Source organism: Poecilia reticulata, chromosome 13 (assembly GCF_904066995.2).
Source record: "Poecilia reticulata chromosome 13, P_reticulata-male-v2, whole genome shotgun sequence".
Classification (NCBI taxonomy): Eukaryota; Metazoa; Chordata; class Actinopteri; order Cyprinodontiformes; family Poeciliidae; genus Poecilia; species Poecilia reticulata.
This window is the reverse complement of record NC_088842.1, coordinates 34,522,325-34,538,932: the sequence shown is the minus strand read 5'-3', so window position 1 is coordinate 34,538,932 and position 16,608 is coordinate 34,522,325. Positions and strand designations below refer to the sequence as shown.

General features: G+C 44.0%; 2 protein-coding genes across 5 annotated transcripts; both read left to right on the top strand.

Moving 5' to 3' along the window:
- The first annotated feature begins 593 nt into the window (after positions 1-593).
- Positions 594-4,191, top strand: lipt2 (lipoyl(octanoyl) transferase 2). The gene is made up of 4 exons (XM_008426776.2): positions 594-680; positions 1,123-1,437; positions 1,509-1,635; positions 3,773-4,191. The coding sequence occupies exons 2-4, from the start codon at positions 1,129-1,131 to the stop codon at positions 4,030-4,032; spliced, it is 696 nt and encodes a 231-aa protein (XP_008424998.1). The 5' UTR covers positions 594-680; positions 1,123-1,128; the 3' UTR covers positions 4,033-4,191.
- Positions 4,192-5,036: 845 nt separating this feature from the next.
- pgm2l1 (phosphoglucomutase 2-like 1) lies at positions 5,037-16,502 on the top strand. 4 transcript variants are annotated; one of them, XM_081614340.1, is made up of 14 exons: positions 5,037-5,367; positions 6,892-7,145; positions 7,229-7,335; positions 7,485-7,569; positions 9,833-9,916; positions 10,102-10,298; positions 10,404-10,593; positions 10,666-10,763; positions 10,831-11,038; positions 11,117-11,210; positions 12,418-12,547; positions 13,028-13,217; positions 15,249-15,382; positions 15,458-16,502. In XM_081614340.1, exons 2-14 carry the CDS (start codon positions 6,897-6,899, stop codon positions 15,558-15,560), a joined length of 1,869 nt encoding a protein of 622 aa, XP_081470466.1. In that variant the 5' UTR covers positions 5,037-5,367; positions 6,892-6,896; the 3' UTR covers positions 15,561-16,502. The 4 variants fall into 4 exon arrangements, with proteins under 4 accessions (XP_081470466.1, XP_008425000.1, XP_081470465.1 ...); XM_008426778.3 differs by having other exon boundaries at positions 5,039-5,367; positions 6,892-7,059; positions 10,852-11,038; XM_081614339.1 differs by having other exon boundaries at positions 5,039-5,367; positions 6,892-7,059.
- The last annotated feature ends 106 nt before the right edge of the window (positions 16,503-16,608 follow it).

Here is a 16,608-nt window from a genome sequence, read left to right as displayed (position 1 = left end):
AAATGCTATGTTGCTGCATTTTAGGCAATTGTTACGTATAAACACGGAGTCATTTATTCGGAACACAGTAAAATGTTTATTTTCTTATTAAAACGGAATTTAATTAATTCTTTATTGCATCTTGAGTTGAATTGAATGACAATATACTCGGTCTATGTCTATCTTTTATTGCATTTCTAATATTGTATAAAAGGCTTAAGTGGTTAACTGAACAATCTACACAAAGTGCATATTTATTTTATTTGAAAAGTCACAATAATCAATTACTAATTGAGTCAGTAGTTGCTGCTCAATGGATTTAACAAATCCAATGGCTGAAATTGAATTATTGGGTGTTTCACTGAAGCAGAGAAACAATATGGTGTAGAATTTTTTTCAAGAGGCGTAAATATTGATTATCATCCCAAATTTTTGATATCGGTGAATTAAACCATAGTGCTGAGGAGCTGTTCCTGGGGCCAATGGTGATTTCTCTTTGAATTGCTCTTTTATGTTTTTCCTTCATATAAAACCACATGTAAACGTCCCCGAGAGCTCCATCTGTAATTCAAAATTGAACAGCTTTATTATGAAGGCCTCTGTGTGTTTCCGGTTGAAAGTGCGGCGGTAAACCGGAAGCCCACGCGGATTCCACAGCTGGCAGGTAGAGGACTTGGGCGAGCACGCGGTGACGTTGACAGGTGAGTCTCCTGGATCAGGCTTGAGGTTCACCTGCTGTCTTGACCGGACCAGAACCGAGCTTCTAGTTCTGCAGCTCAGAGAATCAGAGTTTCCTCCTGAATCAGCTGTTTTCTGACTGCAGCCGGTGAAACCAGGCAGCCGAACTCAGTGTGAGGTTCTGCAGGTTGGATTGGACCTGTTTGTTCCCACTGCAAGTTCTGGACCGGTGCGGTACCGAGGAAAGTCTAAAAACAAGTAGAATCTCAGGGGGATTCTGTATGCGTCCTTCACTTTGGCTCTCCAGCTTCTCTGAGCTGCAGGAACTTGACCCAGAAATGTTTTCAGCTTTTCCTGACAAAACATGTCAGAATATTTAGAAGAATCCTGAGATGACCCGTTTCTTGTCAAAATGAGCCAAACCTCTGAACTTGTTGGTTCTGACTAGATTTGGTCCCGTTGCAGTTCTGGATGCAGACCGCCAGGCCCCTGGTGGAGGTGGTCCGTCTGGGCCTGGTGTCCTATCAGGAGGGTCTGAGGCTGCAGCAGGTCTACACTGACCGGCACCGGTTCGGTCCGGCCCACACGCTGCTGCTCTGCCAGCACTCGCCAGTCTACACCACTGGGATCCGGCACAAACCGTACCCGGGTCCAGTACTGGACCGGCTCCGGCTGCTGGGGGCCGACGTCCACCACGCCAACAGAGGAGGACTCATCACCTTCCACGGACCGGGTCAGCTGGTCTGCTACCCGGTGCTGAACCTGGGGAGCTTTAAGAAGGTTGGACCTGAGCAGCCTGAGATCCGATGGCGCCTCTGGTTCTGGTTGTGACGCGGGTTCTGTTCCCTCAGAGCGTCCGGTGGTACGTGGGCCAGCTGGAGAAGACGGTCATCGCGCTGTGCAGCAGGTTCGGCGTGGAAGCAGCGACGTCTCCTCACACGGGAGTCTGGGTCGGAGACAACAAGATCTGCGCCATCGGTACGACACAACAGACTTACTTATTTATTTCTGTAAATTTAATTTTATTTTTCATAAACTCATTTATTTATTTATTGGGTTTGTTCTGTATATATTTTTATGACTTTAGCACGATTCTCAGGGGGGCTAATGGAGCTACTAGCATTTTCCAGAAGGGGCCTTGGGCCCCCCGGACCCTCTGTCGGAGTTGCCACTGTCGCCATGATAATCATGCGTTACATTAAATATGTCCATATTGATGTTGAGTTTTATGGCAGATATTTACTCCTCTGTGGCCAGATAATGTTTTTGTTCATTGATCTGCAGTAGCAGCTCTAAAACTCTGATGTTTGTTTCTGTATGGTAGTTCTGTTTCACTTTGATGGGTTTTTATTTGCCTTTTTTCTGCAGTTTTGCTTCTTTTCATGGTTCTTTCAGACAGTTTTGCTCCTGTTTGCTGTGGTTTAGTGCGTTTTTATGGTGGTTTTCAGTCTGTTTATCAGTTTCTGTTTATAGTGGTTTCTTCCATCTTTACATTCAGTTTTTGATGTTTTTTTTATGCTGCTGCAGTTTTACTTCTTCTCATGTTTTTTTGCTTGTTATGGAGGTTGTGTGATTCTTTCCAGCAGATTTGAACCTTTCAACAGATCTTTGCAGTGGTTTAGTCGTGGATGTTTAAACTAATCAAGTGGTTTCTTTCCTCTTTGCGTTAATTTTTTTGTCTTTCTTTGGTTATTTTGTGCCTGAGTATGATTCTTAAAAATCATACTGATTATTTTTTGCGTTTTTACTTAGTTCTTTGTCTCTTTCCAGCAAATTTTGTGCCTCTTTGTGGAAGTTTTGTTCTTTTCTACTTCTACTTTTAGATCATTCTTTCTTTCTGTGATTTTAAACCTTCTTATTGGATCTCAGGCTCAGCTGAAAGATCCAGGCACAAAATAAAAGAGGGTCTGAAGTCGACCCACCAAATTGGGCTCATGAACCCTGAACTAACACCTGATTGGGGAAACTGTGTGTCGCGCTACAAAGCAGCAGGTGTGGTGACATGATTCTGCTGCTACAGAAATACGGTGGCTCATGGTTGCAAACAGCTAAATGAACTGCAAACACATGAATGATGCAAATGCAAACAAAAACCAAATTCAGCAGAAAAACACTGCAACCACAGGAAATGGAAACAAAAAGGAAAATACCACAAATGGCAAAAATGACAACAACTCTGCAAAGTCACTTCGAAATCCTCCAGGCCACTAGGGGGAGTCTGGAGTCCATCAGATTACATATAATGCAAAAGACTGGATGTTATGAAATAAACATGACATAAAAGTCAACTTTTCTCTATTTTCTGTCTGTGTCTGGTTCTATATAGCTGGTGGTCGGCTCCCCTAGTGGTCTGGAGGACTTCTGCTTGGTCTGCAGGATTTAATACTTGCTGCTGTTTCTGCATTTTCTTTTCTTTTGCAACATTTTTCTGTTGTAGTTATTAGAGAATTTTTCTATTGGAGACATGAAAACATGTTGTCAGCCTGCAGTTTTTGTCGGATGTGAACAGAACAACCACCTGAGTTTAGAGAACTGAAGGCGATGGGCCCTGATGAAAGCTGAGAGTCGTGGGGTTCAGCTCTTACCTCAGTGATGTTGGGTCACGTTGTTGTTTCACCTTCAAGTCAAACAAAATTGGCGTCAGTCAACTAACTCTACTACATTTATGCTGGTTGGTGCTGCAAAAATAATTTGTGCTGCTTTTGTTTGGAAGTTTTATTTGATTTTGTAAACGTGGGAAGCACTGGTTGACCTCTGGAAATGTTGTTTTCGTTAATATTTTTAAAATGATAAGATATGAAAATGTTTGCAGCTCAAACATTTGAACACCAGCACAGTCTGATTTTGTGAAAGTCAGGGGATGGTGGACCTTTTAAAATGAAAGCGGCACAAACAACAATGTTTGCTGCACAAATAATTGACACTCAGATTCTGCTACTCCAGCTGCTGACGGTCCACTGGGCCCGTAATCCTGGTGGACTGAGTGGTGATGTGACAGAATAAAGCAACCTGTAACCAGTCGGTTTGCGGTTTATTCTCCATCGTGGTTCTCCTGTCATCAGCCTTTGCAGAGCCGATGGAAGCGCCTCAGTTTGACCAGCGTTTGTGTTCCCAGGAATCCACTGCGGCCGCTACGTCACGTCTCACGGCTTGGCTCTGAACTGCAGCACGGACCTGTCGTGGTTCCACCACATCGTGCCGTGTGGGATCGAAGGCAAAGGCGTGACGTCGCTGAGCAGAGAGCTGCAGAGACACGTCAGCGTGGAGGAAGCCGTCCCTCACCTGCTGGACGCCTTCAGGGAGCAGTTCGGCTGCCGGCTGGCGGAGGCAGAAACGCCAGAACCCGACCGGAACGGCGGCGCGTCGTCTGCGTAGAAACTTTCACTCATGATGCTGTTTTTCTCCTCCACTGACAACAAAACATTTTTAAGAATCATTAACACTAAAACTGAATTATACCTCCGTTGTGTTTTTCATATAAAATAAAGAGATCAGACGATGAGCCTGTTGTCTGATTCAGAACAACAGATGAAACCTGCTTGTTATGTGGAAACATCAGTCGGTTTAGTTTTCAGAGTTTATATTTGTATCAGTATTTTATGTTGAACGGAACCATCAGTGTGTTTCACTGGGATCAGGAAAAGGGCAGCTAACGTTTCTGCAGACCCCACACATCCTGGACACAAACTGATTAGACTTTCACATTCAGCTCAGAGCTACAGAGACGGTTTCTCCCTCCTGAATGTCTCTGATGGACACTTAACGGACAAGCAGATCAATAATGGGAATATTTGCACTAATTCAACGTGATTCCCTCTTTTGTAAAAACACTGGAAAATATACAAAAAATTTTTTTTAAATATTTTATCCTCCTTATACATTTTAAACGTCTTTATTCAAAGTAATTAGAATGAAAGTATAATTCCTTGCCTGTCTGCACAAAGCTTGTGAATAAAAATAATTCTATTTTATTGTGAAAGGATCCGGTTCAGTTTCATTTTTGACTAACATTTTTCTGCACTGAAGTCGGTATCTGATTTAAACAAACATGCCACTTTTGTCAAATAATATAAAACGCATTTGATCAGTTCTAGATCAGAATCCAGTAATAACCATACTGGTCACAATTGGATTGAATTCTACAGAAATGTTATTTTCTTGAATAATTTCAGATCAGTGAGACCTTTATATTACACATAAAACGTTTTTTAATTGGTATTTTCACCAAATGCTCCTAAAATATAAATAATTCAGTGTAGTTCTGAAGAGTCAACGTATTTTACAATGTAATCCATATCATATCTGATGTAGCCCAAGTATTTAAAAAAAAAATGGAATGATCCTTTAATTATACTACGAATCGGAAGCCAACTTCATGGAAGGTGCTAACAGCGGCTAGCTGTGGCTAACGGTACGTTAGCTGCCTGGAGGAAGAGGCGGACGGTGCTGACGCACTGCAGCTGCAACAACAACCCGGCAGTGACAGCGTGCTGCTGGGGGAAAGGCAGCAAAGCACAGACAGCCGGCAAACACAGCAGCTGTTCCCTCCAGTCTGATGGCTGAGCATTAGTTAGCCCGCTCCGGTGTGTTGGCATGGAAGACACAGCGGGAACCGGAGGAACCGGGGACCTAAACGCGAACCTGGGGTGGCGGAGAACCGGGGACCCAAAGCTGGACAAGGCGGTGCAGCAGTGGCTGGACTGGGACAGGGTGAGTGTCTGTCTACCCGTTAACGGCGACTCGGGCTCCAGGTTCTGCGGTTGTAGCCTGGCAGCGGTAACCGTTACCCGGGAGTTTCCCTGAAAACGCACAGCTTCACCGTTGATTCTCACACAAACGAGCTGAAAAACACAAAGAGGATTAAAAGAAACTGGGGAAACAAATATGACGCCTCCTGGAAAAATCGGCGCATTTATTTTCTAAAATAGAAACACTTTAGGTCAGAGCTTTAATTGGTGTTTGTTTAGTGCGTTTAAATGAGATGTTAAGAAAGATGAGATCACTGTTGAACGGACATTCCTGAACTGAAACAATGTATGCCGAATTTATCCTCAGGTCAGGTTAGTACAGAAAACTCGCAGACAGCACTGCTGGTTCTGATTGTTTCAGTCTGTGGACTAAGAAAGCTAAACCTCTGGGTCTGAATATGGGGGCTCTGAGTTAGGGCTCACCAGGGTTAGTGGGAACAGATTAAACAATGTGTGGGTAATCAGACAGCGTGACTAAGCTGTTTGAGTCATTACAGGCCCAGTGTTTGGATTTATTACCATCCTCAGCTCCAGCCTGCAGGAAAAGCCTGGAACCTGCCCCAACAGAGGCTGATTGAGGTGGATTAATGTGATAACTGTTCATGCATGTTCATGTTGTCATTTCATCTGCAGAGGCTCCAGTCATCGTTTAGGACAATCAAAATAAATCAGCATCAGTTTCATGTTCTGAAACTCATCAGCACACATTACAGCAGACCTGGAAGTAAAAGCAGTTGTTGCTGTTAAAGCTGCAGTATGTAACATTTACATATTAGAACTATCACAGTGTAATATGAGACAGATACACCCACTCCTGACAAAAAACAACCAATCAGAGCCAGGAGGAGGGGCTTAGCGCTGCAAGTCAAACTCGCTGCTCAATGTGCTACTGGCAAAGAAACAACTTATTGTTCCAAAAAATCATTTATCCACCGTAATCGATGGCCAAGCTACTTACACACTCACATACACACACACAAGGATGATTGACAGCGCGAAGACCCTCCTCCTGGCTCTGATTGGCTGTTTGTAGTGAGCGCTGGGTAAAGGCAGAGCAGAACGATTTATTTATTTTTTCCACAAATTACATCTCATCCCACACTGTCACCACGTAGTGACCGTTTCAACAAATATTTAACAAAATATGTTTTATAAAAGTTACGTACTTTAAACCAGATTACGAAATGAGACCAAATGAAACTCCTGATATTCCCTGATGTCCAGCCGGCCTCCTCCTGCAGTCAGAGCTCTGTGGGTTAAAGGTCACCGTGACCTGCTCTGTAAATGTCAGCAGCTGGGAAAAGCTTCCCTCATGTTCGGATTTCTATCTTTATCCTCAGAGCAGAAACACGCCAATAAAAGCCAATCAGAAGGGAAGCAGTCTGAAACCAGAACCAGATTGCAACTGGTTTGGGTCCAGTTAACCTAAACTGGTCAGAACATTATTCTGAACTCGGTGTCATCAGTCTGTGTTGACCTTCTGCAGAACAAATGGACTCGGGCTCAGGTGGAGTCTCTGGTGGCGGCGGGTCGCCTGGAGGACCTGCGGTCCAGACTCTGCAGCCGGATGAGCTTCGGTACGGCCGGACTCAGAGCCCCGATGGGAGCCGGATTCAACCGGATCAACGACCTGACCGTCATCCAGTCCTCACAGGTTACTCACCAGTTCATACACCAGTCCAATCAGGCTGCAGACCAGTAAAACCCACCCAGTCAGGGTCCAGACCAGTTACTACACCAGTAAGGACTGTCTCATACTGGTTGCAGACCAGTGTAACTGGTCCCGTTCCTGCCCATCTGACCTGTTGCTCCGCTCCTTTCAGGGCCTTCATGCGTACCTGTGCAGGTGTTTTGCTGACCTCGGCAGCCGAGGTGTCGTCATTGGATACGACACCAGAGGTCAGGAGGAGAGCGGCTGCAGCAGTCAGAGGTGAACAGCAGGAACTCTCCATCTGGTTTTGTTTCCAGGGATTTGGTACAGAGATGGAACGGCACCCAGACAGGAAGTGCAACAGGAAGTCCGTCCCCTGGACGCGTCCTGCTTCCTGATCCAGGTCTCTGTGTGTTTGTGCCTCCCAGGCTGGCCAAGCTGACGGCTGCAGTGATGCTCAGCAGAGACGTTCCTGTCCATCTCTTCTCCTCGTTCGTCCCGACTCCTTACGTGGTGAGGAAGCTCAGTGACATCACTTCCTGTAGAAGTGGCGTCACTGTTAAAGGAATATTCTGCTGATGGTGCATAAACAGCAGCAGTCTGAGCGCGCTCAGTCCGGTCGATTCTCTAATATCTCACACTGTATTCGCCTCCCTGGATGATTTATCTTTTCAGCTCATTTACTAATCAATCATGATCGGCATGATTTTTTAAAGTCAAAGTTAAAATGGATTTCTACAAAATAATTTAAATCAGATAAAAATGTGTGACATGAAATAAGTGATTCCATAAATATTCAGGCCTTTTTAGTGAGTATTTATGTCACTCATTGTGAGGCTGCAGCACCAAGTGACTGGACTTCTGTTGAATTAGATCAGTCAGTTAAATACTCATTTCATGCTGCATATTGTTTTATTTATGTAAAAACAATATACATAAATATATGTATATTTATGTATATAAATATACAATATATATATATATATATATATATATATATATATATATATATATATATATATATATATATTAAAAAAAAAAATTCCCTTCTCACCCTCCGCGGGTGGTCTGTTTCATCCTCTGAGCTCTGTCCTCTACCAGAGGCCTGGGAGCTTGAGGGTTCTGCGCAGTATCTTGGCTGTGCCTAGAACTGCACATTTCTGGACTGAGATGTCTGATGTTGTTCCTGGGATCTGTTTGAGCCACTGCTCCAGTTTGGGGGTGACTGTCTGCCCCGAGGGCCCCGATGACCACAGGCACCACTGTGGTCTTCACCTTCCAGGTCTTTTCCAGTTCCTCCCTGAGGCCCTGGTATTTCTCCAATTTCTCATGCTCCTTCTTCCTGATGTTGTAATCACTTGGTATTGCTACATCCACCACAACGGCTTTCCTCTGTTCTTTATCCACCACCACAATGTCCGGTTGGTTCGCCATTACCATCTTGTCTGTCTGGATCTGGAAGTCCCACAGGATCTTAGCTCGGTCATTCTCCACCACCTTTGGGGGTGTTCCCCACTTTGATCTTGGGGCTTCCAGTCCATATTCTGCACAGATGTTCCTGTACACTATGCCCGCCACTTGGTTATGTCGTTCCATGTACGCTTTCCCTGCCAGCATCTTGCACCCTGCTGTTATGTGCTGGACTGTCTCAGGGGCCTCCTTGCACAACCTACACCTTGGGTCTTCTCTGGTGTGGTAGATCTGAGCCTCTATTGCTCTGGTGTTTAGGGCCTGTTCCTGGGCGGCCAGGATGAGAGCCTCTGTGCTGTCCTTGAGTCCAGCTTTCTCCAGCCATTGGTAGGTTTTCCTGATATCAGCCACTTCCGTTATTTGTCGGTGGTACATCCCATGTAGGGGCTTGTCCTCCCATGATGGTACTTCCAGCACCTTGTCTTCTGTTCCCCATTGCCTGAGACATTCGCTGAGCACATCGTCCGTTGAGGCTTTGTCCTTGATGTATTTATGGATCTTGGATGTTTCATCCTGGACAGTGGCTCTCACACTCACTAGTCCTCTGCCTCCTTCCTTACGGCTCGTGTACAGTCTCAGGGTGCTGGATTTGGGGTGGAACCCTCCATGCATGGTTAGTAGCTTCCTAGTCTTAACATCCATGGCCTTCATCTCTTCCATTGGCCAGGTAATTATTCCGGCAGGGTATCTGATTACTGGTAAGGCATAGCTGTTTATTGCACGGATCTTGTTCTTGCCATTGAGCTGGCTTCTCAGGACTTGCCTTATTCGTTGGAGGTATTTGGCTGTGGCTCCTTTCCTTGTGACCTCATCGAGGTTGCCATTTGCTTGTGGTATTCCCAGGTACTTGTATATATATATATATATATATATATATATATATATATATGTATATATGTATAAATAAATTTATACATTTTTGTATAAATCAGTTTTTGATTTTAAAACTTTTTTTTGTCCAGAAAGCCAAAATGTTGAAAGCCAAAATTTCTAAAGCAATAAAAAGGTCAAATCTCCAGGAAGGTGAATATTTCTTTAGGTAGTTCCGTAATAAATGTTCCTGCTGTTGTTAAATGTGTGGATTGGTATAAATTAGCTTTGTTTGGAGTTTTTTTTTTGTTTTGTTTCTTTTACTGATGAAACATCTGACCTGGAATTAGCACCTCAGATCAGATGCTGAGGAATTGGATCCTCTGCAGACGAACTTCTGTAAAAACAGGAAGTCTTCTGTCAGCTGTGGAGACTTTCTGACCCGGGTTGAGGTGTCTCTTTACCAAACTGTTTGTTTCCACGTTTTGTTTCCCAGCCTTACGCTGTGAAGAGGCTGGGAGCCGCATCTGGAGTGATGATCACTGCGTCACACAATCCCAAAGAGGACAACGGCTACAAGGTCAGGCTGAAGGATCACTCAAACCAAACACAACCTCCTGCGGCGCTCATCCGGTCCGGAGAGTCTGTCCCAAACAGAAACCTTTAGATGTGGCTTAATGAATCCGTGTGATCCGGATCCAGAACCTCATGCTCTGTGGATCTGAACCGTCTGGAGTTCCAGCGTGTCTCTGTCTCCCCCTGCAGGTGTACTGGTGTAGCGGCGCTCAGATCGCCTCCCCTCATGATAAGGAGGTGCTGCGCTGTATAGAGGAGCAGCTGGAGCCCTGGAGCGCCTCCTGCTGGGACGAGGAGCTGGTGGACCGCAGTTCGCTGAGGACCGACCCCCTGACCCAGATCAACAGCTGCTACATGGACGACCTCACTTCCCTCTGCTTCCACAGGTAACTTCCTGTTTCCTCCCTCTGTTTCCCCCCAATAACTTCCTGTTCTCTCCCGACTTCCTCTGCTAACTTTCTGAACCCTTGACCCTGTTCTGTGTTTTCCAGGGATCTGAACAGCAGCTGCACGTTAAAGTTCGTCCACTCGTCCTTCCACGGAGTCGGTCACGACTTCGTCCAGCAGGCCTTCCGGGTGTTTGGCTTCGTCCCGCCCGTTCCCGTCCCTGAGCAGAAAGACCCCGACCCAAACTTCTCCTCTGTTCGCTGCCCAAACCCAGAGGAGGGAGAGTCTGTCCTGGTAACCTGGATCTCTGTGGAGTCAGAACTTCCTGGGTTTGCTCCGTGTTTATTGTCCTCCTTTGTTTTCCAGGAGCTCTCACTCCTCCTGGCCGAGCGGGAAAACGCTCGGATCGTCCTAGCGACCGACCCCGACGCTGACCGGCTGGCCGTAGCCGAGCGATCTGACGAGTATGCGACGCTCGCTGCAGTTAGACCCCCGTCCTGCAGGGGAAGTCTAGCTGGATTCACCCAGCAGGTTATGTGGGTCTGCTTTGAGTTGCAGGCGCGGGTGGAAGGTGTTCTCAGGAAACGAGCTGGCTGCCCTGTTGGGATGGTGGATGTTCTTCAACTGGAAGGAGAGCCATCCAGACCCAGCGGACACCAACAGCGTCTACATGTTGGCCACCACCGTGTCATCCAAGATCCTGCAGGCCTTCGCGCGCATCGAGGGCTTCCACTTTGAGGTCAGAAAAAGCTGAAGGCGACTGGCTCATCTGATGGATCTCTGCAGAAACAAACTTGTGACATTTGTTCTCCAACAGGAAACTCTTCCTGGCTTCAAGTGGATCGGGAACAGAATCCATGAGCTCTCCAAAACCGGAAACAGGGTCATATTTGCCTTCGAAGAGTCTATAGGTGAGAACTTTGATGGTCTGCTGTCTCTTTAAATCTCTCTGTGTTTGTGTGACTTCCAGAATCGTCATTGGTCCAATCAGAACCAGGATCCTGATAATCAGTGGTGGTCGCAGCTCAATACATCGAACTGCATCTCTGGCTCATTGCTACCACTTGTTGATGAGCGACTGTTGCTACGTTTCGTTGCTAAATTCATTACAATCAGACTGTGATGTAAAGCCTAATTCACACAGCAAGATCTCTACGGCTAATTTGTCCAGATTTTCCAGTTTCAACAATCTTAAGAGACATGCCTGCCATGTGTTCAGAGTGATCTGGTCCGCATGGAAGGAAGTCGGGTGGGACTTCTGTGACCTAAAAAAGAGGATATTCAACATGCAGGATTTTCTCAGCTCGATGAAATGTAGCCAGGATGAAAGCAATGTGACAGAAACACAAAGGGGAATTGAAAATACAGAAGACAGAACAGCTTCCATGGTGCAACGGAAAGTCCAGTGGAAGTTGGAGATCATCCAAGACATTCACTGTTGAATATCGTCCACTGACTTTCGCCATTGCTTCTTCCTCGTCTGCCATCTTTGTTTACTCTGAACTCATGTTTGGTTTCGAGAGGTTTTGCAAGATTTCCCGTCTGATAGTTAAATGTTGTTGAGTGAAATCAGTTTGTATGGCTGAACACCACACACTGTAAAACCAGGCCTGTTATAGCTAAGGTTTTTTATCACCCTGTGTGGTCTCAGCTTTTGAAAATCAGCCAACAATTTTAAATTCTTGCCATTTGAAGACAGCATAAGACAATATTTCATTTCAGTGCCACCTTTGAGTCCAACTGAATCAACTTGTAGTTGCATTAATCCGTCACTAGGGAGCACTGTAAACACTATGCTTCTTTTCTAGTATCTAACTTAAAGACATTTCCTGTTTTTTTGGGGGGGGGTTTAAGCAAAGAAATTTTCACAAAGGAAACTTTTGTGACTCAAAAGCTAATAAATGCTACTAGCCATGTTCTGATTTTCACTAAATTAAGAAAGTTAAGAAGCCTGACCAGCTGAAGTGGTGACACCTACTGGCAGATTAGCAGAACTACACCTAATAACAGGCTGCTGTATAAAGTCTCTTCTGGCTTCTCTTTATGGTTCATTCTGTGCATAAAAAATTGTGTTCAAACTGTAAAACAATCTGACTCAGTCAAAGTCACTGTGTGCAGGTTTCCTCTGTGGCAGCATTGTTCCTGAGAAAGATGGCGTCGGCGCGGCCGTGGTTGTGGCCGAAATGGCGGCGTACCTGCAGACCAGGAAGTTGAGTCTGAACCAGCAGCTTCAAAACATCTACAGGACGTAAGAGACTGCAGGACGCAGCAGCAGGTTGGGGGCTGAGGTGTAAAAATACGAGGAGGTTTGGTTCATCAGAACGTTCTCCCATTTCACCACCAGATGGTGGCAAACAGCAACAGTTCTGATCTCAGATCAGCCTCTGCAACATTAATATAAACATCAGGGTTTCAAAGCAGTGAGAAAATCACCTGAATAATCGGTAAACATTTAAAAATGTGCTAAATTACGCATACAACATTTCTTATCAAGGAACAGCATCATAATGGCAAGTATGAGTGAAATTCATATTTGACACGCAGTAATTTTTATACTCGAGCAACTCAAGTATGAAGGTTTAGGAAAGTGCTTATCTTTTAAATGTAACTTTATTTTGACTCTGAAGTAGGTTGTTCTGTTTGATGGCTGGTTTGAGACGTCGGTGTTTGAGGTCTGTTTTATTCTCTTATTTTGACACTCTAGTTTTTTGTCACTTCCTGTCTATAGGTATGGTTACCATGTGTCCAAGACCTCATACGTCACCTGTAATGACCCCCCCACCATCCAGAGGATCTTCAGCCGGATCAGGAACTTTGCCGGAGACGGCTCGTATCCAAAGGCGTGCGGCGGCATCCGGATCGTCCACGTCAGGGACGTAACCACGGGATACGACAGCAGCCGGCCCGACCTCAGATCAGTGAGAGCAGCTCTTCTTCTTCCACTGTGGAGGTTCTGATCTTATCCTGATTCCTGGAGCCGGTCTTCCTGAACTGAGCTGATTGTGTTTTCCTACAATCAGCTCAGTTCAGACCTCAGTATGATAAAAATGCTGTATGATATGTTGGAGCGTCACAGACCATTAAATACGGGTCACTAAGGTCTCTGCTTCAGTACTTCTGAATCCCAAAGATAGATCAGCAGCACCACTTGTGCCCATCGGTGGTTGCTAAATGCTAAATGGCTACACCAACATGGTACTCAGCAGAAACTAAAGCTAAAGTGCCAAACTCTGAATCCACCGTACGTCTATGACAGAACATTCTACAACATAGCACATGGTCCTCAGTCACATTTGTCATTACAGACATGTCTAAACGGTTTGAGTCTTTGGAACAGACCTTATAGTTGTCTATTTTGCCAACTCTGTTCCAGATGTCAAACTGTATTCCCCTGAAAGTTTGATAACCAGTCAAGTAAATCACCACTTAAGAATTTAACTGGAAAAATGTATTTAAGCTAATGCACCTAGCTGGTTAGCTAATTTAGCGCACTTAGCTCTCTAGCTAAGTGTGCAAACTGGTTTCAAAGTTTGCAAAAGTGCAAAGAAAAATTAGCTCCTCTGTTATATTGACAGCTTAAGTGCCCACAGTTGGTAAAGAGGCAATTTAGCTGTTTGGTTCGTGTGTGTTGGACCGCGTCACAAAATGAGCTAACTCTGCAGCCAAGGTCAAACTTCATTCAACTGAATATTTACAAAGCAGTCAAGTAAATTTTGTTTTAGAATTCATCCCTAAACGATTTATTTAGGGACACTGATGGGTATTTTTCTCGAACCTTCATTAAAAGAACCACAGACAACGTATATGAATTTTATGGCTAAGCTTTTGCAAAAGGAGAAGACTCAGCAAACTGCTCCTCCAAGCCGTTCACTGAGCGTCTGAAGACCTTTGGTTACAGCTTGTCTTTTATTATCAAGCAGAAACAGGGAGGATAGCTAAAGAAGACAGCAGAGACAAATTATTACTGCACACAGGCAGTTTCTAAGATAGGGAGTATCCCGGTTGATAAGAAGGAACTCAAGGTCTGGGAAACACACAGTTAACTGTTTCACATGAAGACAAACAGGCAGATGGGCCTTCAGGTCAGTTTATACACACAAAGGAAGAGAACACTTTAAACTGAAAATCTCAATAATCTATAGACTGAATGTTGATTAACTATTGATTAACATTAGACTGAATATGAACTAAAGTAATAACAAAATGATAATACCAAAAAATCTCTAACAGCCTTAAACATTTTCAAACTTAGCAAATCTTAAAAGTAAAAACTAGCTCCACAATTAGTGGATTAGCATGTTAGCATAAGTGAGCCCACCACTGGAAAAAATAAATTCAGCCATTTGGTTCAGGTGTGTTTGACCAGGAAGGTTTCAGGAGCCCAGACTTGGAGAACCGAAGTTAGACTCTAATAAGCTAAAGTAATATGGAGTTTTTCTGCCACAAGTTTTCAGAAGAAAGATGTATAGACATATATATATATATATATATATATATATATATATATATATATATATATATATATATATATAGAAAGTCCTGCTTTCAAAATAAAAATGTAAGCAAAAGTATTAAAAGTTTTGTGAACAGAAGACATGAAATCCTGCTTTCAGACTGAAAATGTGCTTTTGGATTATGGCAGAAAAATTCCCCCGTAAAGCAACATTAGACTGGACTGAGTTACTGGTCCTGAAGGAGGTTCTGTTGGATCCTGGGGTGTTGTCGGGTTCGGACTCAGTTTCACCAGAAAACGACGACCAGGCAGAATCTGTTGTTGTTTTTTAAAATAATTTCAGAACCTGGTTCTGAAAGTGGTTGGACTCCTGAAGCTCCATCTCAGATTGTGGTTCTGCTTGAGGGGTTTCAGTTCTGATCCGAGGTGGTTCTGAGTAAACTTCCAGGAAGTTGAATCTGAAGCCGTTTCCTGTAACTCTTGATTCCTCCGACAGGTGCTTCCCGTTTCCAGGAGCAGTCAGATGATCACCTTCACGCTGCAGAACGGCGTCGTGGCAACGCTGCGGACGAGCGGCACCGAGCCAAAGATCAAGTATTACACCGAGTTCTGCGCCGCACCGGGAGACAGGTCAGCTGAGGATTTATGTCATGACAGGTGTGGGCGGGGCCTCTGTGACATCACTGCCGTCTCTCCGTCCTGCAGCGACGTGGCCCAGCTGGAGGTTGAGCTCCGGAAGGTGACGGACGCTCTGCTGGACGAGTTCCTAGAACCCGACAAGAACCACCTGATCCGCCGCTCCGTCTAGCACCGCCTCCTACTTCCTGTGGAGACATCACTTCCTGCAGCTGGTCTCTGTCCTCTGATTGGCCGACAGGTGATCAGCTGTTACACTGCAGAAACAAAGGTTTATTGATGTGTAAAAGTAAAGAGAAACTCCAATGTTTCATTTAAAATATTAGATTTTATTTTATCTTTGAAATTTTCTTTAAAAAATATAAAAAATTCAGCTGGAGATCATTTTTTTTCAAGTTTTCCAGGTTTTAAAACAATTTAATTTTCTGTAAATGTTCAGTGCTTTAAGACTTCTGATGTTTTGTGAAGAGCAAAATTAAAAAAATTTTTAAATGAATATCAAACCAAAAACACAAAACAGCTGAAACTGGTCAGTTTTTGCTTAAGAATTTTATTTCTGTTAGAAACTTTGTGCCGACTCGTCAGAAATCGTTTGTTTTCAGAAATTGGTTGAAATGTTTTCCTGCTTTGATTTACTGTTGATCAACATTAAAATGGAAAAGTAAAAAAAAAATCCAAAGAAATTGAACTGAAATATCTGATTTCATTTGTTGACTCTTACTCAGGTGCATTCTGGGATTTTAGTGCATTTATAGATAAGAATAAATGTTTCCTGTGTTTTGCTGCTGAAATAAGACTTTGTTTTTTTCTGATAGTAAAATGAAAACCTGATTTTTTTTCCATCTCTGATAATATTTAATTTTTTCCAGATGAATTGTGAGAAAAGCCGCAGAATGTTCCTTTATCAGTGTATGAAGCTTTAGATGTGGACAGGTTGTGTATTTTTCTACTGGCAGAGGTGCAAATATATTTGAGAACTGTATTCCTGCTGCTATGAGATGCTGTTGAAGACTTTTATTTTGGTAAAGATTCAGCTTCCTGTTGCAGTTTCACTTTTATTTCAATGAACGCCGAGATTCTTGTTCCTCTGAGCTACAATAAAATAGAAAACTTGTGTTTGGCCTTCTTTTGTGTTCATTAGGTGACCATCTTTATTTCAAGATGGCTGCCTTCCTTATGCTCAGTCTGAGTACAGAGTTCAGTATAAACTGTAAATATTA